General features: G+C 37.9%; 1 protein-coding gene across 1 annotated transcript in view; it reads left to right on the top strand.

Moving 5' to 3' along the window:
• The window catches only part of ADAMTS19 (ADAM metallopeptidase with thrombospondin type 1 motif 19), a 500,178-nt gene that overhangs the window by 373,580 nt on the left and 102,505 nt on the right, over positions 1-24,093 (top strand). The window contains exons 12-15 of the mRNA XM_066276903.1: positions 125-255; positions 1,932-2,104; positions 8,879-9,006; positions 14,792-14,912. Of these exons, the coding sequence (XP_066133000.1) occupies positions 125-255; positions 1,932-2,104; positions 8,879-9,006; positions 14,792-14,912 (553 nt within the window). The remainder of the gene's footprint in view (positions 1-124; positions 256-1,931; positions 2,105-8,878; positions 9,007-14,791; positions 14,913-24,093) is intronic.

Here is a 24,093-nt window from a genome sequence, read left to right as displayed (position 1 = left end):
TAATTACACATGTTGGGGATTCTAGTAGACCCAATTTAATCGCAATTCCAGTGACTCTGTAGGCCAGTGAATGATTTTCTGTTGTGCCCTGATCTGTTCACCTAAGACATAACTTTTGGAATAGTGGTGTAAGGCTGGAGAGTGTACCAGCAGGACCTCAGCGCCAGGACGTGTGGCCGGCGAGTGGAGTACGTGGAGCCCCTGCAGCCGAACCTGCAGTGCTGGGATCAGCAGTCGGGAGCGCGCATGTCCTGGGTAAATGCAACATTCCTGGATTGGGGGAGGGCACTTTTCTCTTCAGTTCTGAAATACAAAGCTTTTACTGATAAACCAGGTCAGAAAGCAAATGATGGCCCTCAAACCCTACTCCACTTTGGGAAACTGACAAGTCCCTCAATTTATTTTATATAAAAACTCCCTTTAAAAAACTCACTTATATGTGAAACCTAAAGAGCAAGATAAAGGAACAAACAAAAGAGAAACGGACTCATAGATGCATAGATCAGACTGATGGTTACCAGCTGGTGGGGTTGGGGAAAATGAGTGATAAAGATGAAAGGATTAAGAAGTACAAATGGGCAGTCACAAAACAGTCATGGGGATGTAAAGTATAGCATAGAGAATATAGTCAATATTGTAATAATTTTGTGCAGTGTCAGGTGAGGACTTAAAATATCAGAGGGACCACTTTGTAAAGTGTAAGATTGTCTAACCACCATCCTATACACCTGAAACTAATACAAAATAATATTGAATGTCAACTGTAATTGAAAAGTAACTTTTAAAAAAAGATTAAAATAAGATTTGTCCATCTTAGAACAAATTAGATATAAAACCCTCCACAGGGTGGTTTCTTAGTTGACTCAAATGAAGTGTGTTAAATAAGCAGGGAGATATGTATTAGAAAAAGTAAATCAACATTTAAAGGAATTGTGAGAAGAGCAGAAAGAGGATAGGACTTCAGAAGGGGAAGGCATGAGAACAAAATCCTTGTCAAAAGAAGCTAAGATGATAAAAAATAAAAATAGGCTAAGCACATGTATAGACAGGAAGCATGACAAGGTCCTTTGGCTCTACCCCGTCATTCCAGAGTGATCCCAAGCAAGTACATATGTGTGGAGGTAATTTCAGCTGTATGATTGAAATTTCGATGTGGGCTCAGTGGCACAGTTCCTTCACAAGCAATTTTAAAGAATTTATATAAAAATGGTAGAATCATTCTTTTTTTTTTCCTTTTCTTCTTTTCCAAGTGAGAGGAGACATAGAGAGACAGACTCTCACATGCGCTCCAACTGGGATCCACCCAACAACCCCGTCTGGTGCCGATGCTCTGACCATTTGGGCCTATGTTCTCAACTGAGCTATTTTTAGCACCTGAGGCAGGAACTCCATGGAGTCTATCCTCAGTGCCCAGAGCCAATGCACTGGAATCATCCGAGCCATGGTTATGGGAACAAAAGAGAAAGAAGGGGAAGGGGAAGGTGTGGAGAAGCAAATAGTTGCTTCTCCTGTATGCCCTGATGGGACTCAAACCTGAGATATGTACATGCCAGGCCAATGCTCTACCACTGAGCCAATCAGCCAGGGCCTTCTTAATAATCCTTAGAAACAAACTCCTTGATGGGAACTGTAGGCTTTCTATTTTGCCCCAGTCTCTGCCCTTTATACTCTTCTCTTTAATTTTCAGGGCAAGTTGGTTTTTATTTCTCATGTATTTGAAAGTTAAATTGATCAAGGATTGGAAAAAAATACATAGGTTTTAAAAAAATTAACAATTTCCTGCCATTATTAATCATTTAATAAGTCACATTTTCAAAAGTGCATTTAATATAAAGGAGAATACATTATTACTATAATGTCTTTTAACTTTTTTAATGAGTAGTTAACCAAAATCAAAAGATAAAATTGATTATCTGTACTATCTTTTCTAGGCTAGATTCTGAAGCAAGGGATTGTAATGGTCCCAGAAAACAGTACAGAGTATGTGAGAATCCACCTTGTCCTGCAGGTTTGCCTGGATTCAGAGACTGGCAATGTCAGGCCTATAGTGTTAGAACTTCGTACTCAAAGCATGTACCTCAGTGGCAAGCTGTCCTGGATGAAGGTATGACCAACCAGATCACCGTGTCTAGGTGTGCAAAGTATTTTACAACAGTAGTAAATGCCATCTTTCAGATTCTAGGTATTTCAGAGCTCTATTTTATTTGCCTCTACTGCATAAAACAACCACAAGCACTGGCTAAAATTATATATTTAAAAATATATAGATATTACTACATACCTAATAAATCAACTAAAATAAAAGAGTGATGGTCCCAAATGCTGGCAAGGATGCAGAGACAATGTGTCTGTAATACTTTGCTGGCAGGCGTGTATAACGGTGCACACACCATTCTGGGAAAAAGCGTGGCAGTTTCTTAAATAAAGATGTACTAATCATATAATTTAGAAAATGCATTTATCCCAGAAAAATGGAATTTTACAATCATAAAATATTCTGTACACACATGTTTATAGCAGCTTTATTTTCAATAGCCCAAAACTGGGAACAACCAAAAAGGCTCTAAATAGTTGTAGTTAAACAAACTTAGGTACATCCACACCACAGGACATTAAGCAGCAATAAAAGAAGCAAACTACTGATATGTAGAATAGCTTTTTTTAATTTCAGAGCAATTTGCTGAATGAAAAAAGCCATCTCAAAGAGTCCATACTGTATGATTTGATTTATGTAACATTCTTGAAATGATCAGCTAGAGAGATGGGAGACACATAGGTTAGCGGTTCCCAGGGGTTAGGAATGGTGGTGAGGACAAGGATGTGTGTTACTGCAAAGGGATAGCATGAGATAGAACATGATGCAATGAAAAACAGTTCAATACATTGGTTGTGGTAATGGTTGTAAAATCTACACAATATACAGGTCTTAGAACTATTAAGAACTACGTGTACCAATGTCCGTTTCCTGGGGTTGTGTTGCACTGTAGTTGCCAGCATGTAACCATGAGGAGAAACTGGGTGAAAGTGGATGGGACCTCTCTGTGCTATTTTTGCAACTTTCTGTAAATCTTGAATCATAATAAGAATTTTAAGGAAATTACATATTGCTTTATTATTTAAGAATGATCATTCTTGCCCATGGTCAGTGGACTGTGGGTTTGAGTTACAGTTATCAAAAGTGTTGAATTCTGTCATAATGGACCATTATGCACCTGGTCTCCCCTTTTGTTATTTCTCCCTCATCAGTTTGGACTGTGCTTTCCATCACTTCAGGAGCACTCTTGTTAATAGCCTAAATTCCATTGTTTATCAATTTCAGTGCACCCATCTGAAAAAATCCTTCCTTCAGTGTAGGCATCTGAACATACAAGCACCAATGGGAACAGCCAAACAATAGGGCAATTGGTTCTACTACATAATGGGCAGGGAGTAGCCATGACATAATTAACTTCTCATCTCCTTGCTATCAAACTCATAGGTCTAACTATCTCTGCAGACCTTCCCTGTGCTATAACACAATTTTCATTCCCCCTTTCCAGAGCTAGTGGCTCCAGTTGTGTCCTGGGTGTCACCTCTGTCTTCCCTTTTCAGCCGGCTAACTAATCACTCCTACTTTTTCTGATACACTTAATCTGTTCTTTCTAATTTTTCACATTGGATTTTTAAACATATTTTGGATTTCTCTGTGAAAAACTGCAAATCTTCCTTCAAATTCATAGCCACCTCCAGCTGGTGCACTCACACTCTTCCCCCTCATGGACACACTCCTCAAAGGAGTTGTCTGTGTTCAGCCCTTTGTTTCCTGATTTTTCAGTCTGGATTTTACCAGCACAATCACACTAATGTCATCAAGGACTTTCATGGAAACTAAGCCTAATAAATGATTTCCAGTCCTTTTTATACTTGAACTCTCAAATACATTCCTGTGGTTGGCTACCCCTTGGTTCTCGAAAAACTCCTGTGCCTTTATTTCCATGACACAACACTTCGTGTCAACTCTGCTTGTCTGCCCAGTCCAGATGCTGTGCTGTTCTCCATCGGCGTTTTCTTCTCAGGTGATCTCATCGATTTCCGTGACTTCAGATATGCAAATAATACAGGAAGTTAGGTCTTCAGCCAGATTTTTCCTTTGATCTCTAAACTTGTTTGTACAACTTCCTCCTTGATATTTCTACTTGGATATCAGCAAGTTCAAGACTTAATTTATGATTTTAACCCTTTTAGCTCCTGCCCATTCTGATCCTCTTTAGTGTCTCCTGTGTTCGTGAAGGTTATGCCAGCCAGCTTTTCCACTGCACAAGCCAGAGATGTGTCATCCTTAACTCTGCCTCTCCCTCCCCCACATGTCCACTTCATCCCCCTGTCTTACCTCTTTTACTTTCCAAATCTCTTTCTACTTCATCCCTACTTTCCCTGCTCTAAACTTCAGTTTCCAAAATCTCTTGCTTGGACTGCTCTAATGGCTCCAAAGTAGTCTTTCTGTTTCTATTCTTTTCCTACTTCAACTCACTTTTCATAAAACAGCCCAAGGCCCTGGCCGGTTGGCTCAGTGGTAGAGCGTCGGCCTGGCGTGCAAGGGGTCCCGGGTTCGATTCCCGGCCAGGGCACACAGGAGAAGTGCCCATCTGCTTCTCCACCCCTCCCCCTCTCCTTCCTCTCTGTCTCTCTCTTCCCCTCCCGCAGCAAGGCTCCATTGGAGCAAAGATGGCCCGGGCGCTGGGGATGGCTCCTTGGCCTCTGCCCCAGGTGCTAGAGTGGCTCTTGTCGCAGCAGAGCGACCCCCCGGAGGGGCAGAGCATTGCCCCCTGGTGGGCAGAGCATCACCCCCTGGTGGGCATGCCGGGTGGATCCCGGTCGGGCGCATGCGGGAGTCTGTCTGACTGTCTCTCCCCATTTCCAGCTTTGGAAAAATACAAAAAAAAATAAAATTAAATTAAACAGCCCAGAGATTTTTATATAAAATGCAAAGCTGATCATTGACTCTCCGACTTGAATCACTTCCAAGGCTTCCCATAACTCTTGAGGTAAAGACCAAAACACAACATGACACAAACAACAAGACCCTCTTTAACCTGCCCCTCCTGTTCACCTGCCTCCTCAGAAACCTTGCTCCCTTTCACTGGGAGCTGCACACAGCAGTCTTGTCTTCCTGCCTCTAATGTGTCATGTTCTCTTTCCCCACACGGTCTCTGAATATATTATTTCTTCAGTTGCTCAGTGGATGGAGTATAGTCCCCACGTGCCAGGGTGTGGGTTCGGTCCCCAAGCAGCACACATGAGAAGCGACCAATGAGTGCACAACTAAATGGAACAGCTAAGTGGAACAATGAGTTGATGCTTCTCTCTCTCCTCTCTCTCACATTGATGGAAAAACAAAACAAAACCAGTTACTCTGTTTTTCCAGATGCTTAGATCAAAAACCTTGTGGTCATCATATTTTCTTTTCTTTCTCTTTTACTGTACATTCAAAATATCAGGTAGGTCACGTGAGCCCTGTCTTTAAAACCCAACATCTCCAAGACTGCCACCCTAGTTTCATCACTGTCTTACCCCAGATGACTATATGGCCTCCTCATTGGTCTTCATGCCCGTGCGCTTGCTCTGCCTTCATTCTGAGCATGACAGCTACAGTGATACATTTATTATGTCAGTCATTGTGTGTTCTTCTTCCACTCAAAAACTTCAACTGTCTTCATAACTCACTAAGAGTAAAAGTGTGAAGTTCTTCCAATGGCCTGTTAGGACCTCTGTTACCTGGTGTGGGTTATACTCTAACTTCCCCTCTACTGTTCCTTCATCACACCCTTCCACCCACACTTGCTCCTTTTTCTTTCAACCCAATACCTTTCCTTTTCCTTCTTTATTTGTTTGTTCACAGAGCTTATCATCTGCCATAATACTCATTATTTTATCTGTTTATTATATGCCCCCCAGTTAATAGTTATAAGAGCAGGGCTTGTCCTATTTTGTGCATGGTATAGATATGCAAGTATATAGATTATATAAGGATCAGCACTGTAAACAGGAACTGAAACAAGTAGGCACTGAATAAAGTCATTAGGTGAATCAATGATATGGCTGTTGGGAATTTCCTAGTGATCTGCCGTGGCCCCTCTTGTCTTCTCTGTTCCCTCCCCTTATAGCTCTAGCACAGATAGGCCAGATTCCACTCCCTCCCTCCTGTGCATCGTGCTCTCTTATTTATGGGTCTGTAAACATGCCAGTTTCTCGGCATAATACCTTTTCTTTCTCAAGCTTTGATGTCTCTCTCTCCATTTATTTACCTTGAAAACTTCTACTGATTTTTTTGGACTAAGTTCATGTTAAGTTTTCTAGAAAAAAGAATCCCCCTGATCCTCCAAACTGGGCATGTGCCTCCTCCAAGAATCCTCCAAGCAGCATGCTGCAAGAGATGTTAACGTGCCTGTATTCTTTCTATTGGCTGTGCCTAGTGTACAGTCTGGCTTTTGATAAACATTTGGTGCATAAATTTAAAATATATAAACAATATCTTTTCATTGTAAAATATAATCAAGATGACAATTCATTATCTGATCATTTAAGGGTTAATTCTATCTGTGCTTCTAACTGTGCAATTTGATAGTATTAAATCATTTGAAATCTGTTTACTCATATGTAAAATAAGATAGAAAACAAGTTCCCTCAGAAAAACAAAAAAGAATTGGATGTGGTCCATTTGAAATATTAAGGACATTGGGAATCACAATTAAATCAGTTCATAATTCTTATTAAGCAATCTTTATCACCAGAATAATCCATAATAGATATTTATATAATTAGTGGGTTAGCATTTTTGATAATGAATTTTTTGCAAGTGAGACAGCAGTTGAACACAGCAGTCTGTATGATGAATAAAATACATCACAAGTCTTCATGTATTACAACAGTATGAAGGAAATTGAGATATGTAATTCCTTCTGAAAGCTCAAATCTTAATAACATGTGACCCCTTGAAATGCAAGTGACTCTGTTATTCTTCTGGGGCACATGGATTTATGGCTAGGAGCATGAAATGTAGGCTGTCAATGCAGTAGTGAGCATTTATTTTTGGAGAAAAAGGATGCATGGCTTTAACATTCAGGTATTTTGCATACTCTGTGCTGACATTTGGCTGAAATCCATATTTAATGCATATCTTGGAAAGAGTCCGTCTCTTAAATCAAGACAGAGCCTGCCTGCCAAGTTCTGGCATGTTAAATGGATCACTATAATGTCACAATCTCAAGGGTACACTCCAGGAAGGAAGACTGGTATCAAATGTTTATGTCATCTGTAAAGCTAACGTAAGCACAGCCAATTGACAATATGTTGTAAAAGAAGAAATACAAAGATTTTTATCTGAAGTCTTGCTTGGAATGTGAGTGGAATTTTCTAGTTTAATTCCTGTCAACATTATTCATATATCTGGTTTGCTCCTCTCTTCCATAAAAACTCAATATATATATATATATATATATATATATATATATATATATATATAATCTTTTAAAGTGTTTCAATTATAGCACTTGTTCAGTCCAAAGATACTACATAGTAAGCAGTCATTGAATAAACATAACCTACTTTGAGATGTGAGAGCACACTGAAGTGCTTTATTGTAGCTTATAATGGCATCTTAAAGAAAGATTTCAAAACCATGCACATTGACAGCCTTGTTCCAACTCATCAAAATTGTTCAAAGCAGTATTCAGAAGCCACATGTGAAAACTGTTTGAAATGTTCAGTTCTGAAGGCTCATTTGACTGTCTCTTTTCTTGCAAAGTGATACCCTGTTCCATGCCTCTGGCTGTTATTTGGTATTTATAGGACCCCATCAGCATACGTGGATCTTTACTGAAGACATTCACAAAGATCAGTGTCAGAGACTGTAAACTATTTTCCATTCCATTTATATGAGCTTAATAAAAGTAAAGAGCCTGACTGGTGTCAAGCCAGTAGGGTAGTAATCTAGCATGGAAATTGCTCTGAAGTTTCAGATTTGGATAATCCTACTACTGGTGTTACCAAATACTACTGCTCCTCTGTACCATGCTTAGAAATGGAAACAGCATTTTAAAAATATCTTGGCACTCTTTGACTGAGCTTAATAGGCAAGTGTTTTAACTCTAACCATCCTATCTTATTGTTTAATGAAGCGCTGAAGAAAATCACCAGCCTTTCAAGAATTCTTTACCTAGACCTGTACTTCTCAGCCTCGATGTCCTATGCACTGACACGCCTATGTGCTACATGTCTAAACTTCCCAGCCATGCAAAGTCTTAGGAGAATTGCTCATCTTACAATTTCTTCTATATCCCTTTAGTAATTTTTCAGTTATAAAATGCCAAATACACAGTATTGAAAATTAGTGTATTGGTATAAGTGAAATATCAGGAACACCTGAAACAAGAAACAAATATAAAATACAACTGAATGAAAACTGTAATTGAGAAACTAATTTTTCTAAAAAGTTGAAAAAAAGAAAGATTTTATGAGTAAAGTAAATGAAAAGTAGGCACAATTCTAATATGTACTTAAGATAAAAGAGAATTTGTTCCAAAAGATGTGTGCAAAAATGGGAGTATGCATACTATTTTTCAGGAAGAATAATTGGCTTGTGTGTGGTAGAGATTTAGTGCTGGAAAACAATGTGTTACATTTTGAAAATACCTTGTACATAGATTACTTAAGAAGGACATTATACTCATTTGATACCTATTTTTCCCATAGGCATCATCTCATATATACTCATAATGACCCCCTAATGTTATCTGCAAATTATCTTTTTTTACTCAACAACTCTTCTGAAAAATAAAGCTTTGAGATAAAAATATTTATGGAGTCACTTTTGCTCATTTTTTATCTACTCTGCATGTAGAACAACCATGTGCCTTGTTTTGCTCTCCTGTTGGAAAAGAACAGCCTGTTCTTCTGTCAGAAAAAGTGATGGATGGCACTTCTTGTGGACACCAGGGATTAGATATCTGTGCAAATGGCAGGTGTCAGGTAAGATACTCTCAAAGGGAGGATGAATATGCCGAGGGAGGGTTGTGGGACCCCTGAGCCACTTCATAGTATAGTAGAGAGCTCTGCACTAAGACTCAGAAGATGTGGATGTTGTTCTGACTCAACTGTGATCTTGGCCAAGTCTGATCTACTTTGTACAATAGAAGGTTTGGACTAGTCTGTAATACCCATTACCAGTGGAAAGAAGCTGAGATTTTTATTCTGTCATGTACATATTACAGTTCTAAAATTGTAACACTTTGGGCATTTTATGTCAAAACACTGCAGAGACCAAAAATTCAAGCCTTCCAGTTCTCTATATCTTGAGTCTAAGACTGAGCCATGTGATAAAAATAATGATCAATTCAGTTCTACTAACTTAATAAGAAAGCATTTTCAATTTTCTTAATCATACTGAAGCATTTCATTTGTCTCTCTTTTTTAATCACTTATTATTATTTAGTTAAACTTATTGGGGTGACAATGGTTAATAAGATAATATAGGTTTCAAGTGTACATTTCTATGATACATCATCTGTATATTGCATTGTGTGCCTACCACCTAAAGTACAGTCTTTCATCATTGTATATTTGACCCCCTTTACACTTTGCTCTCCCCCATACCCCTTCCCTCTGGTGATGAACATGCTGTTGTCTGTGTCTATGAGTTTTTACTTGTTTATTTTCTTGTTTGTTCATTTGCTACTCTCAGTTTTATATTCCATACGTGAGTGAAATCATATTGTTCAGAACTTTTTCTGTCTATTTTGCTTAGCATGATTCTCTAAGGCAGGGGTTGGGAACCTATGGCTCACAAGCCAGATGTGACTCTTTTGATGGCTTCATCTGGCTCGCAGACAAATCTTTAATAAAAAAATAATAATGTTAAAAATATAAAACATTCTCATGTATTACAGTCCATTCATTTCCTGCCATTCATGTTCATGGTTGCTGGTGGCTGGAGCCAATCACAGTTGTCCTCCAGGACAATACCAAATTTTTATTGGATAATGCATAACCTACACGGGTCGTTGTATGGCTCTCACGGAAATACAGCCAAAAAGTTTCCTGACCCCTGCTCTAAGGTAATCCATCATGCAATCTTCAACTAGCACGTGCATTTGTGTGCTTTACTTGGCGTATTGTTAGCAAGGTAGACATTATGTTAAAATGAGAATGAGCAGCATGGTGAGAGAGTCAGGGAGTTTAAAGTTGTTTCATGATCAACATCTGTGTGGGGAGCAGAAGGAGGCAGGATTGGGCTCAGGGAGAAACTGGTTTGTAGTGTAGTAACAAGACCTCAGCTGACTATGGAAAGCATTGAAATTGGGATGGCTCTTCACAGTTGTCCCCATTTGGGGTGAGATGAAGCCCTTTTTACCCACAGTATCATCAAGCATTTGGTGCAAGCTGTCCCTGGAAGGGGGTGTGACTTGGGGAAAGTCAGTTTCCTTCAGACAAGGCAATTTCTGAAAAGGGTGATGGCTGAGGGCCACCAGCTGATAAACTTCTGGCACTGGGAGGGAAATAAATCCTTAATTTTGAAAGAGTATCAGAGTGGAGCAGCACTGAATCCATGACAGCCACTAGGAAACTCTGCTCTTGGGAAAGTCATTAAGATAGTTCTGCATCCATTAACTAATCTGTAAAACGAAGTGGTTGAACCAGTGTGCATTGACTTGTTTGTGCTATACACTCCTTTGAGAGTTTAATGAAATGTTTGCTTTCTTTTTCCCAGAAAAAAATGCATATCTGATCACACACACACAAACACACATGGACAAGAACGCTCATACACCTAAATTTGAAAAAAATTGCAGTCTATAGATGGATCAGTCTGTAGTCCTGTAGAGGTCTGTGGACTTCTGGGTAAAAACTTGAAAACAACATGAAACTTAAGAGCCTCACCAGCTCTAAGATTCTGTATTTTTCCAGGATGCTGTGAATTTTAAAGCACAAAATCATGTAGTAATACAGGCATAAGAAATGGTTTTATATTTACATACTAATTTTCTTTATTCTTTAACAGTGTATGGCAGTAACATGCAGTGTGCTTTCTCATTTGTCTGTAAAAACAATCATTGAATATTTACATATTTTGTTTCAGAACTGTATGTTGTGCAATGAAAGCTTTTAATTTAATTTTGTCATAATGTGTAGATGTGTCAGATTAGTCTTAAATGAATTCACTTTTTAAAAAACATTCCCAACTGTATATGCCACATACAATTGCCCAAATTGCTGTGCTTTTCACTTAACAGTACTGAGTAAGCCACATCTTTTACAGAGTTCCTAGCTAGACATTAAAATTACAGCAACAACAAAAATTATGCATAAGTGCTATGTGTATCTGATGATTGTAATTAAAGTTCTAAGAAATGGATTTTGACTTTTAACAGCATTGGAATACTTCAAGATTCTGGCTTTTTCACTAAAATAATTCATTCAGTTTTTCAGTATGATTAAAACCATGCTGCTTTTTTTCTGACACCCTTCTGTATGTTGCGTTTGGCTTGAATATTTTGTTTTATCCAAAATGCATAGCACCGAAGCTGAATGTAGTATTCTAAGTTCGGTGAGTAGACTGAGAAAAGCAATTGAAAATGCACAGCTTAAGCCCTGGCCAGAGGCTCAGTAGATAAAGTGTTAGCCTGGCTTGTAGATGTCCTGGGTTCGATCCCCAGTCAGCGCACACAGGAAAAGCCACCATCTGCTTCTCTCCCCTCCATTAACCCCCTTTTCTCCTTCTCTCTCTTCCCCTCCCACAGCCAGCGGCTCTATTGGTTTGAGCTTCACTCTAGGCACTGAGGATGATGCAGTTGGTCCAAGTATATCAGCCTCAGACAATAAAAATAGCTCAGTACTTGCACATCATCCCCAGATGGGATTGCCAGGTAGATCCTGGTCCGGAGCATGCGGTAGTCTGCCTCATTATCTCCCCTCCTCTCACCTAGTAATAGAAAGAAAACGAGAAAGAAAGAAAATAGACAGCTTGCTCCTAGTGACATTCCCACCATGGCAAAGGACAGAGAAAGCTCTACTAGGTATGCTCCCACTGTGCACCATCGCCAGCATGCAGTGCCTTGGGAATCTGCCACCAGTTCAACAGCACTGCCTTTTCAAAGTCATTCATCCTCAACTCTTGGAGTTGTGTGAGCATATTTTGATAAGTTTAGGTACTTGAGACTACCAATGACAAAATACAAAATTCTTCATTTTCAATTTTCATTTTTAAAAATACACGATTATCAAGCTACGGCATGTGTCCATCCCTGACTTCTAATGTAGGTTACAAACTTGTAATATTTCAATTACAAAGGTTAGAAAGAAAAAAACAGAGAAACTACTAGGTACTAATTCTTTCCATTTTTAAACTATTTATTGGGTTTATTGTATTTGCCTGGGAACAGGCTGGATGCTAGGGATGGAGCAGTAAAGGTGCTTTAGTCATTTTAAAACCACTCCAAAGTCTATTCTAAATTTTTTCCTCATTTGTACAAAAAAAGAGAGATTTTTTTTTTTTCACCCCAGGACTCCCAGGTCTTTTCATGGCTCCCACATAGTGACCTTTTCCCAAACCTTTGTGTTATTTTGAGAATTTCCTGTGGTGGTCACCTCTTTCATCTGGAGATATTCCTTTTATTCCTCCCTGAATAAGCTTTGATTTGCTGATCAGAGTCCTGGCTGATGCATTGCTTTGTCTACTCCTGACACTGACACCTCCCTGCCTAGAGGGAAGGTTCCCGGATTATACAGGTTTCATGTGACTCTGGCTCTCAGGGTGCATATCCTGCAGCTGCATTTTATCAGCTGCCTGCTTCCCTCATTGCAATGCCACCAGCAGAAGACCCTGTTTTCTATTCTGTTTTGTTCATTTTTTTTAATTCCTCTAAAATAATTGTACCTTATAAATGGATGCATCATCAGTCTCTCTTGAAACTCCTATTTAAGGATAATAGTGTAGTCTTACTATTTTTTTGGCAGTATTGACAATGATAAATTCTGCCCTTTGAGTATGCACAGTGTAAAGCCAGAAGCCAGGGCCACTATCACAGCAACCTGGCCCATGCAGGTTCGCATTGGATTCGGACAGTCGATAAAGAAACAACGGACCCAAAAACTGGTGGGCCATTAGCTTTAATCCTAGCTTGCACCCGGCGGGCAAGTAAAAACATATACTGGGCTCCAAAACCCATTCACATTCAGTGCTCACAAAGCTACTGACTTATCCGAGTTTCCTAGAATCAAAGTTTTCTAGCTCACCAGACTTTATTCACCTCTGTTCCCCATCTCCTTCCTCCTTCCTGCACAAACTCTGCACAAACTGCCTTCTCCCTCAACACTCTGCCATCTTGGCTGCTTCTCCTGCCTCCTCCATGTGGCCTTACTCTGCTCTCTTCTCTGCTCTGCTCCTCTAATGATAATCTCGGGAACCAAGAGGGCAAGCTCCCTTTCTGCCCCCATTTTATAGTGTAGATTCAAATCCTTTAATCCAATATACAAAATAGGGAAGTCTCTAATACAAAGTCACTTCTCTGAGGCATGATTGGATTGTACCACCCCACATCAAAAAGGGTGGGAAAGGCTTAATCCCAAAACCAAGACCCAGGCTACAAGGATTCTGCCTGCCTTTAGCCCACCCCCAACACATATTAATATCACCTGGGTGACAGCCTCCTCATGGGCAGCGCCATCTTTAACAAAGTGAGCATAATATATTTTATCTGCCCAACACACAGCTTCACAAAAATATGATTATGTTTTCCACACATCAATGGGAGACCGACATTTTTCACTAGAAAAGAGTCAGTGATTCAATCTCAGAAGATTTATATTAACATAATTCTGGGAGCATATAAAATTAATTCTACCACTGCTTCTATTTTCTTTTTTGAGAGAGAGGTAGGGCGAGAGGGACAGGAACATCAAACTGCCCTTGTATGCCCTCGATTCCTTGTGTGGGGAATCAAATTGGCAACCGCTGTGCTCCAGGATGGTGCTCAAACCAACTGAGGGCTTAATTTCTTTATTTAATTTTGATTGATTTTTTTAGAGAGACAGAGAGAGGAAGGGAATGAGAGCAGAAGGGGAAGGAAGCATTCATTTGTTGTTCCACTCAGTTGTGCATTCATTGGTTGCTTCTCATGTAGTGCCCTGGTTGGGCATCAAACCCACAACCTTGCTGTTTTGGGAAAACAGCACTCTTAACTGACTGAGCTAAATGGTCAGGGCCTGTTTCTATTTTCACATAGCAGCTATTGGTTGTGAGCAGTTTTTTCTCACATTTGTGTGCTGGGTGCCAAAGAAGACAGGGACAGAAGTGTATTCATGAACTATAGTGAAAATAAACACTTATGTTTGATTTTCACAATATGAATATTTAATATTCAGCATTTACTTTGCAACCACCTTAAAAGTGAAGCCAACCATATAATGAAGTCTTTCTGTTCTGTGTGGAGTAGAATGAATTAAATTGTGTTATATTTAATGGAAATGTCATTGCCCCTGGGATTTATGTAAATTGTATTTGTCTCAATAATATTTTACCATATTGCTTTAGGATATCATTTAACTTTAATATAATAAAAATATTCTCATCGCTGTTCTGCTATTTGATCAGTTTTTAGATAATATTTGACATGAGCTAGCACCAAAGAATATGACATTTTACTAGTTTGTCAATTAAATGTATCTAGTTGGTAGAAATTAGGTTTGTCCTAAATTAGAGGTGAGAAAAGAAAAAGGAAAAACTCACGTTATGATGTTCTGCTGTTCTCTTTTCCAGAAAGTTGGCTGTGATGGTTTATTAGGGTCTCTTGCAAGGGAAGATCATTGTGGTGTCTGCAATGGTGATGGGAAATCATGCAAAATCATTAAAGGAGATTTTAATCACACCAGAGGGGCAGGTAATTACACATATATATTTTAAATTAACAATTTGAACAATCTTTGGGGACAGGGATTATGTTGAAATTGACTTAGAAATCACAGTTTGAATTCTATTGAAGATTTTGTAATGGCTGTTGAATGGTTTTTCATGATGACATACAATACATGTGATATGAGCCAGAAATTCTAACAAGCTCATTTCCCAATAGTGGAAATATAAAGTCATCTATTGTGCATTTAATAAATTGGAGGAGCAAGGGAATAATCTAATTTGCATTGGCAAATGTTACCAGGTTTCTACCGACCTTATTCTCAAATGCAAAGCATGCCGTCTCACAGGGGGTGAGCTCATTAGATTTGTAACAGCCTGAAGCAACTATTCAAGTATTAGTCTTCAGGTTTTTAGCTTTTAATTTTCTTTACTTTTTCTTAATGTTTTAACTAAATTTGAAGGGAATAAATTTTTGGAAACAGAATCTGAAGCAGTGTAGTATGGTGGAAACAATATCAGGAGTCAGAAGATGCAGGATGATGTCCCAGGTATATCACCAGTGGGACTTCACCTTCTGTTCTTTGGTTTACTCATCTATAAATACATGCTCATAGGGTGTAAGGATGATATGGTTATGAATGCTCTATGAAGTGTTAGTAGTCCAGTGATCCACAGCAAAAATAGTATCTATACTGAAATATAATGACCCACAAATATGCTTTATGAGCAGCAAATGCTTTATACTGAGGTGCTTAAGCTTCCTGGGAGGGACCGAACATTTCTGTGTTTACATTAGCATCTCACCTAGATGTCTATCTTTCGAACTATCAGTATTTGTGATTATATTTTCATCATTAGTATGCGTATATTATATACATCAGCTTTTTACTATTTTAAATTCCTTTTGTGGTTAAATACCAAAAAACAAAAACAAAAACGAACACTAAAATATGTTTTAGTTCTAATAAAAGAAAACAAGTCATTTGTGTTTGAATAATCAAAAAAACTGAGTTTATTCTAGATAAAAGAATTCTTTAGAAAAGAATATTAGATACAGCCCTCTGAAGTTGAATACAAGCATTTGCTAGGCCCCAGCAGAATAAAAAATAAGTGAGCTTGAAGATTCTGAAGCCTAAAAATAGCTAAGGCCCGGGGTACACTACAGATCAAGATCTCAGTCTCCAAAGCTGTGAAACCGGGTGATAGGTCTGACAAGTCAAAATCAGCCAGAACTCATTTAGAAAAGTCATATGGAGCTATAACAGGCTCCCAGACTTTCAACTAAGAAGTGCAATTCTTTTTTTTATTTTTTTATAATTTTATTTTTTTTAATGGGGTGACATCAATAAATCAGGATACATATATTCAAAGATAACAAGTCCAGGTTATCTTGTCGTTCAATTATGTTGCATACCCACCACCCAAAGTCAGATTGTCCTCTGTCACCTTCTATCTTGTTTTCTTTGTGCCCCTCCCCACCCCCTATCCCTCTCCCATTCCCCCCTCGCCCCCCCATAACCACCACACTCTTATCAATAGTTTCACTATTATGTCCCACCTACGTATGGAATAATATAGTTCCTGGTTTTTTCTGATTTACTTATTTCGCTTCGTATCATGTTATCAAGATCCCACCATTTTGCTGTAAATGTTCCGATGTCATCATTTCTTATGGCTGAGTAGTATTCCATAGTGTATATGTGCCACATCTTCTTTATCCAGTCATCTATTGATGGGCTTTTTGGTTGTTTCCATGTCCTGGCCACTGTGAACAATGCTGCAATAAACATGGGGCTGCATGTGTCTTTACGTATCAATGTTTCTGAGTTTTTGGGATATATACCCAGTAGAGGGATTGCTGGGTCATAAGGTAGTTCTATTTTCAGTTTTTTGAGGAACCACCATACTTTCTTCCATAATGGTTGTACTACTTTACATTCCCACCAACAGTGGATGAGGGTTCCTTTTTCTCCACAGCCTCTCTAACATTTGCTATTACCTGACTTGCTAATAACAGCTAATCAAACAGGTGTGAGGTGGTATCTCATTGCCGTTTTGATTTGCATTTCTCTAATAGCTAAAGAAGATGAGCATCTTTTCATATATCTGTTGGCCATTTGTATTTCTTCCTGGGAGAAGTGTCTATTCATATCCTCTTCCCATTTTTTTATTGGATTGTTTGTTTGTTGTTGAGTTTTATGAGTTCTTTGTATATTTTGGATATTAGGCCCTTATCTGAGCTGTTGTTTGAAAATATAATTTCCCATTTAGTTGGCTTTCTGTTTATTTTGTTATCAGTTTCTCTTGCTGAGCAAAAACTTCTTAGTCTGATGTAGTCCCATTCATTAATTTTTGCAAGAAGTGCAATTCTAATGAGCCTTTCAGCCTGCCTGTGATGGCAGAAGTATTTATAGTGCAGAAGTTTAAGTGGAGTCTGAAGGACTAAAGATTTAGAGATACTAGCGCTTCTGAAGAATATTCTTACATAGTTATTTAACATGCATGGAAACAGTTCACTGAAGACTACTGATGGCCACCCAATTGATATCTTTAATTATAATAGTACTTGATTTTTCCTCTAAGCATAAAAAGGAGAAATACCAGTTAAGAAACCAGTGGTGTTTGCTATTCTGACTGCAGTTTTATGAAAGTACATTTTCTCCAGATTTCTACTTTAAAGTTTTTTTTTCTCTTTTTAAGGGAGAGGAGGGGAGATAGAGAGACAGACTCCTGTATGTTCCCGGACCAGTATCCACCTAGCAACTCCCATCTGGCGCCGATGCTCGAATCAACTGAGCTATCCTCAGTACCTGAGGCCAATACTCAAGCCAACTGAGCTATCCTCAGTGCACTGGGGCCATGCTTAAACCAATCAAGCCACTGGCTGTGAGAGGGGAAGAGAGAAAGAATGGAAAGAGATGAGGGGCGGGGGGAGAAGCAGATGGTCACTTCTCATGTGTGCCTGGGGATCAAACCCAGGACATCAGCACTCCAGGCCAATGCTTTATCCACTGAGCCAACCGGCCAGGGTCAAAAGTTGGTTTTTTCAATTATACTTTAATTTCTACATTTTGTTCATTTGTTTATTATAGGTAGTTATATTAATGGCATCTGTTATTTGAAAAATGTCTGAGGTGCCTAAGATATTGTATTATCAGAGACTAATATAACTTTCTCCCTTAAACTCTATACTAATTTCACATTGCGCACAGGAAAGAGACGAAAATTCTTAACTAGGACTGTAAAAATGGTCCTTCATGATGCTGTCTCCACCTGTCTCTCCAGCGTCGTCTCTCAGCAAGGTCATCTGCTTCTCTTAAGTGACAGCCACTATATTTCTTCTAGATGCTCCCGCCAACCATGTTTCCTCTAGCACCTTGCATTTTAAAATATTGTTTTGTTAGCTTTGTGTTAGCTTTGCCTGGTCAATTCCTAGCTATCACTTAGATCTCAGTCCAAGTGTTACTTATTCAGTCAACTGTTTCCTGAACAACCTCTGCCTCCTGTCACTAATGACTAGTTTAGTGATGTTTCCCATGTTTGTATCAATATGGGTTAGCTCTAATCACATTTGTACTTGTACATTCACTGGTCCTTACTTCCCCACTAGACTTTAAGATTAATTGGAAAAAATATCATGGCTATTTTTGGTCAGTCCCGTATTCTCAATGACAAGCATAGTGTATGATTCTTTAATATTTGTTAATTAAAAATGACACATTAAATTATTAAGAAATTTAAAAAACAAAAATCCGCATAAGTCTTAATTATATTATGGCTCATCTACTTGTATATTTAGGAATGTTGTATTTATTTCTCTTGAGACAATTTTATCCTTATAGTTTATGGACTTCCTAGAATTTCTCAAAGGAATTACAGCCTTGTTTGGTCCAATTGGCCATGCACACTGTATATATCGTATGAGTAACACATGTGCAGACACATGTGGGTGTTTTCAGTCTCTGTGCTCTATTTAAAGAGTTTGCTAAGTCATTTTTGTTGGAGCTAGAAAAGAAACTTAAGAGGGTTTTTTTTCCCTAGTACATTTATCATGTCTTTCATTGTAACTTGCTTAGCCAGAAGATAATTTTTTTAAAGAAATTTTTTTTTATTTTTTTATAATTTTATTTTTTTAATGGGGTGACATCAATAAATCAAGATACATATGTTCAAAGATAACAAGTCCAGGTATCTTGTCATTCAATTATGTTGCATACCCACCACCCAAAGTCAGATTGTCCTCTGTCACCTTCTATCTTGTTTTCTTTGTGCCCCTCCCCACCCCGTATCCCTCTCCCATTCCCCCCTCGCCCCCCCATAACCACCACACTCTTATCAATAGTTTCACTATTATGTCCCACCTACGTATGGAATAATATAGTTCCTGGTTTTTTCTGATTTACTTATTTCGCTTCGTATCATGTTATCAAGATCCCACCATTTTGCTGTAAATGTTCTGATGTCATCATTTCTTATGGCTGAGTAGTATTCCATAGTGTATATGTGCCACATCTTCTTTATCCAGTCATCTATTGATGGGCTTTTTGGTTGTTTCCATGTCCTGGCCACAGTGAACAATGCTGCAATAAACATGGGGCTGCATGTGTCTTTACATATCAATGTTTCTGAGTTTTTGGGATATATACCCAGTAGAGGGATTGCTGGGTCATAAGGTAGTTCTATTTTCAGTTTTTTGAGGAACCACCATACTTTCTTCCATAATGATTGTACTACTTTACATTCCCACCAACAGTGGATGAGGGTTCCTTTTTCTCCACAGCCTCTCCAACATTTGCTATTACCTGTCTTGCTAATAACAGCTAATCTAACAGGTGTGAGGTGGTATCTCATTGCCGTTTTGATTTGCATTTCTCTAATAGCTAAAGAAGATGAGCATCTTTTCATATATCTGTTGGCCATTTGTATTTCTTCCTGGGAGAAGTGTCTATTCATATCCTCTTCCCATTTTTTTATTGGATTGTTTGTTTGTTTGTTGTTGAGTTTTATGAGTTCTTTGTATATTTTGGATATTAGGCCCTTATCTGAGCTGTTGTTTGAAAATATCATTTCCCATTTAGTTGGCTTTCTGTTTATTTTGTTATCAGTTTCTCTTGCTGAGCAAAAACTTCTTAGTCTGATGTAGTCCCATTCATTAATTTTTGCCTTCACTTCTCTTGCCATTGGAGTCAAATTCATAAAATGCTCTTTAAAACCCAGGTCCATGAGTTGAGTACCTATGTCTTCTTCTATGTACTTAATTGTTTCAGGTCTTATGTTTAGATCTTTGATCCATTTTGAGTTAATTTTTGTACAGGGGGAGAGACTGTAGTCCAGTTTCATTCTTTTGTATGTGGCTTTCCAGTTTTCCCAGCACCATTTATTGAAGAGGCTTTCTTTTCTCCATTGTGTGTTGTTGGCCCCTTTATCAAAAATTATTTGACTATATATATGTGGTTTTATTTCTGGACTTTCTATTCTGTTCCATTGGTCTGAGTGTCTATTTTTCTGCCAATACCATGCTGTTTTGATTGTCGTGGCCCTATAATATAGTTTGAAGTCAGGTATTGTAATGCCCCCAGCTTCATTCTTTTTCTTTAGGATTGCTTTGGCTATTCGGGGTTTTTTATAGTTCCATATAAATCTGATGATTTTTTGCACTATTTCTTTAAAAAACATCATTGGAAGTTTGATGGGAATTGCATTAAATTTGTATATTGCTTTGGGTAATATAGCCATCTTGATTATATTTATTCTTCCTAGCCAAGAACAAGGTATATTCTTCCATCTCATTATATCTTTTTCGATTTCCCTTAACAATGGTTTATAGTTTTCATTATATAAGTCCTTTACATTCTTTGTTATATTTATTCCTACGTATTTTATTTTTTTTGTTGCAATTGTGAAGGGGATTATTCTTTTGAGTTTGTTCTCAGTTGTTTCATTGTTGGTATACAGAAAGGCTATTGACTTCTGTATGTTAATTTTGTATCCTGCGACCTTACTGTATTGGCTTATTGTTTCTCGTAGTCTTTTTGTGGATTCTTTGGGGTTTTCGATGTATAGGATCATATCATCTGCAAAAAGTGATACCTTTACTTCTTCTTTTCCGATATGGATGCCTTTTATTTCTTTGTCTTGTCTGATTGCTCTGGCTAGAACCTCTAGTACCACATTAAATAAGAGTGGAGAGAGTGGACAACCCTGTCTTGTTCCTGATTTAAGGGGGAAAGCCTTCAGTTTAGTGCCATTTAATATGATGTTAGCTGATGGTTTATCATATATGGCCTTTATCATGTTGAAATATTTTCCTTCTATACCCATTTTGTTGAGAGTCTTAAAAATAAAATTGTATTGTATTTTATCGAAAGCCTTTTCTGCGTCTATTGATAAGATCATGTGGTTTTTGTTCTTTGTTTTGTTGATATGGTGTATTATGTTAACCGTTTTACATATGTTGAACCATCCTTGAGATTCTGGGATGAATCCCACTTGATCATGATGTATTATCTTTTTAATATGTTGTTGTATTCGATTTGCTAGTATTTTGTTTAGTATTTTAGCATCTGTGTTCATTAGAGATATTGGTCTGTAGTTTTCTTTTTTTGTGCCATCCTTGCCTGGTTTTGGTATGAGGGTTATGTTGGCCTCATAAAATGTGTTTGGAAGTATTGCTTCTTCTTCAATTTTTTGGAAGACTTTGTGTAGAATAGGAACCAAGTCTTCTTTGAATATTTGATAAAATTCGCTGGTATAGCCGTCAGGGCCTGGACTTTTATTTTTGGGGAGGTTTTTAATGGTTTTTTCTATTTCTTCTCTACTGATAGGTCTGTTTAGGCTTTCTGCTTCTTCTTGACTCAGTCTAGGAAGGTTGTATTGTTCTAGGAATTTATCCGTTTCTTCTAGGTTGTTGAATTTAGTGGCATAAAGTTTTTCATAGTATTCTACAATAATTCTTTGTATATCTACAGTGTCCGTGGTGATTTCTCCTCTTTCATTTTGGATTTTATTTGAGTCCTGTGTCTTTTTTCCTTGGTGAGTCTTGCCAAGGGTTTGTCAATTTTGTTGATCTTTTCAAAGAACCAGCTCCTTGTTCTATTAATTTTTTCTATAGTTTTTCTGTTCTCTAATTCATTTATTTCTGCTCTTATTTTTATTATCTCCTTTCTTCGGCTGGTTTTGGGTTGTCTTTGTTCTTCTTTTTCTAGTTCCTTAAGGTGGGAAGTTAAGTGGTTCACTTGGGCTCTCTCTTGTTTGTTCATATATGCCTGAAGTGATATGAACTTCCCTCTTATCACTGCTTTTGCTGCATCCCATAGATTCTGATATGTTGTATTGTCATTTTCATTAGTCTGTATATATCTTTTGATCTCTGCACTTATTTCTTCTTTGACCCATTCATTTTTTAAAAGTATGTTGTTTAGTTTCCACATTTTTGTGGGATTTTTTTCCTCTTTTTTGCAGTTGAATTCTAGTTTCAAGGCTTTATGATCAGAAAATATGCTTGGTACAACTTCAATTTTTCTGAATTTGCTGATGTTGTTTTTGTGGCCCAACATATGGTCAATTGTTGAGAATGATCCATGTACACTGGAGAAAAATGTATACTCAGTCACTTTGGGATGAAATGTCCTGTAGATGTCTATCATAACCAGGTGCTCTAGTGTTTTGTTTAAGGCCACTATGTCTTTATTGATTCTCTGTTTGGATGACCGATCTAGAGCCGTCAGCGGTGTATTGAGGTCTCCAAGTATGATTGTGTTTTTCTCAGTTTTTGTTTTAAGATCAATAAGTAGCTGTCTTATATATTTTGGTGCTCCTTGGTTTGGTGCATATATATTAAGAATTGTTATGTCTTCTTGATTCAGTGTCCCCTTAGCCATTATGAAATGGCCATTTTTGTCTCTGAGTACTTTTCCTGTCTTGTAGTCAGCATTATCCGATATGAGTATTGCTACACCTGCTTCTTTTTGGATGTTATTTTCTTGGAGTATTGTTTTCCAGCCTTTCACTTTGAATTTGTTTTTATCCTTGTTACTTAGATGAGTTTCCTGTAGGCAGCATACAGTTGGATTTTCTTTTTTAATCCATTCTGCTACTCTGTGCCTTTTTATTGGTGAGTTTAATCCGTTTACATTTAGTGTAATTATTGATACTTGTGAGTTCCCTATTGCCATTTTATGCATTGCTTTCTGTTATTTTTGTGTCTTGTTTGATCCTTCTCTTTTGTTTTTCTATCTTTTGTTTTTATTTGGTTGTATTCCATACATCTTTCCTCTGTTGCTATCTTTTTTATCTCATGTGCTTCTGTGGCGGTTTTTTCAATGGTGGTTACCTTTGAGTAATGAAAAGGGTCCCTACCCTGTTCATTGTAGCGAACTATTTTGTGAGTACTTTTGCGCTCCATCGTCCTTTGCTACTGTTAATCTCCATCTTCTCCCCCTCTTTCTTTTTGTTGTTGTCACAGTTTAAATTTGGTTTTATTGTCTTCTTCTTGGAGCTTTTACTTGTGGCTCTGTTTTTTTTTTTGTTCTTTGTATCTGATTGGAGAACCCCCTTTAGTAATTCCTGGAGTGGGGGTTTTCTGATGATAAATTCCCTCAACTTTTCTGTATCTGTGAATGTTTTTATTTCTCTTCATATTTGAAGGATAGCTTTGATGGGTATAGTATTCATGGCTGAAAGTTCCTCTTTTTCAGGACTTTAAATATTGGAGTCCACTCTCTTCTAGCTTGTAGAGTTTCTGCTGAGAAATCTGATGATAATCTAATGGGCCTTCCTTTATATGTTGTATTATTCTTTTCCCTGGCTGCCTTGAGAATTTTTTCTTTGCTGTTGGTTTGTGTCAATTTCATTATGATATGCCTTGGAGTAGGTTTGTTGGGGTTAAGAAAACTCGGAGTTCTGTTTGCTTCTTGAACTTGAGGCTTTAGTTGTTTCCACAGGCTTGGGAAGTTCTCATCTATTATTTGTTTGAGTATGTTCTCCATTTCATTTTCTCTCTCTTCTCCCTCTGATATACCTATTATTCTTATGTTATTCTTTTTGATGGAGTCAGATAATTCTTGTAGGGCTATCTCATTTTTTTTTAATTTTTGAGTCTCTTTCTTCTTCTCTCTGTTGTGCCTCAAGTTGCTTGTCTTCTATTTCACTAATCCTCTCTTCTATCTGACCTGTTCTATTAGCTAAGCTTGTTACTTCGTTTTTCA

This window comes from Saccopteryx bilineata, chromosome 4 (genome assembly GCF_036850765.1).
Source record: "Saccopteryx bilineata isolate mSacBil1 chromosome 4, mSacBil1_pri_phased_curated, whole genome shotgun sequence".
Classification (NCBI taxonomy): Eukaryota; Metazoa; Chordata; class Mammalia; order Chiroptera; family Emballonuridae; genus Saccopteryx; species Saccopteryx bilineata.
Note: the sequence above shows the minus strand (reverse complement) of the source record. Positions and strands in the feature narration are given on the sequence as shown.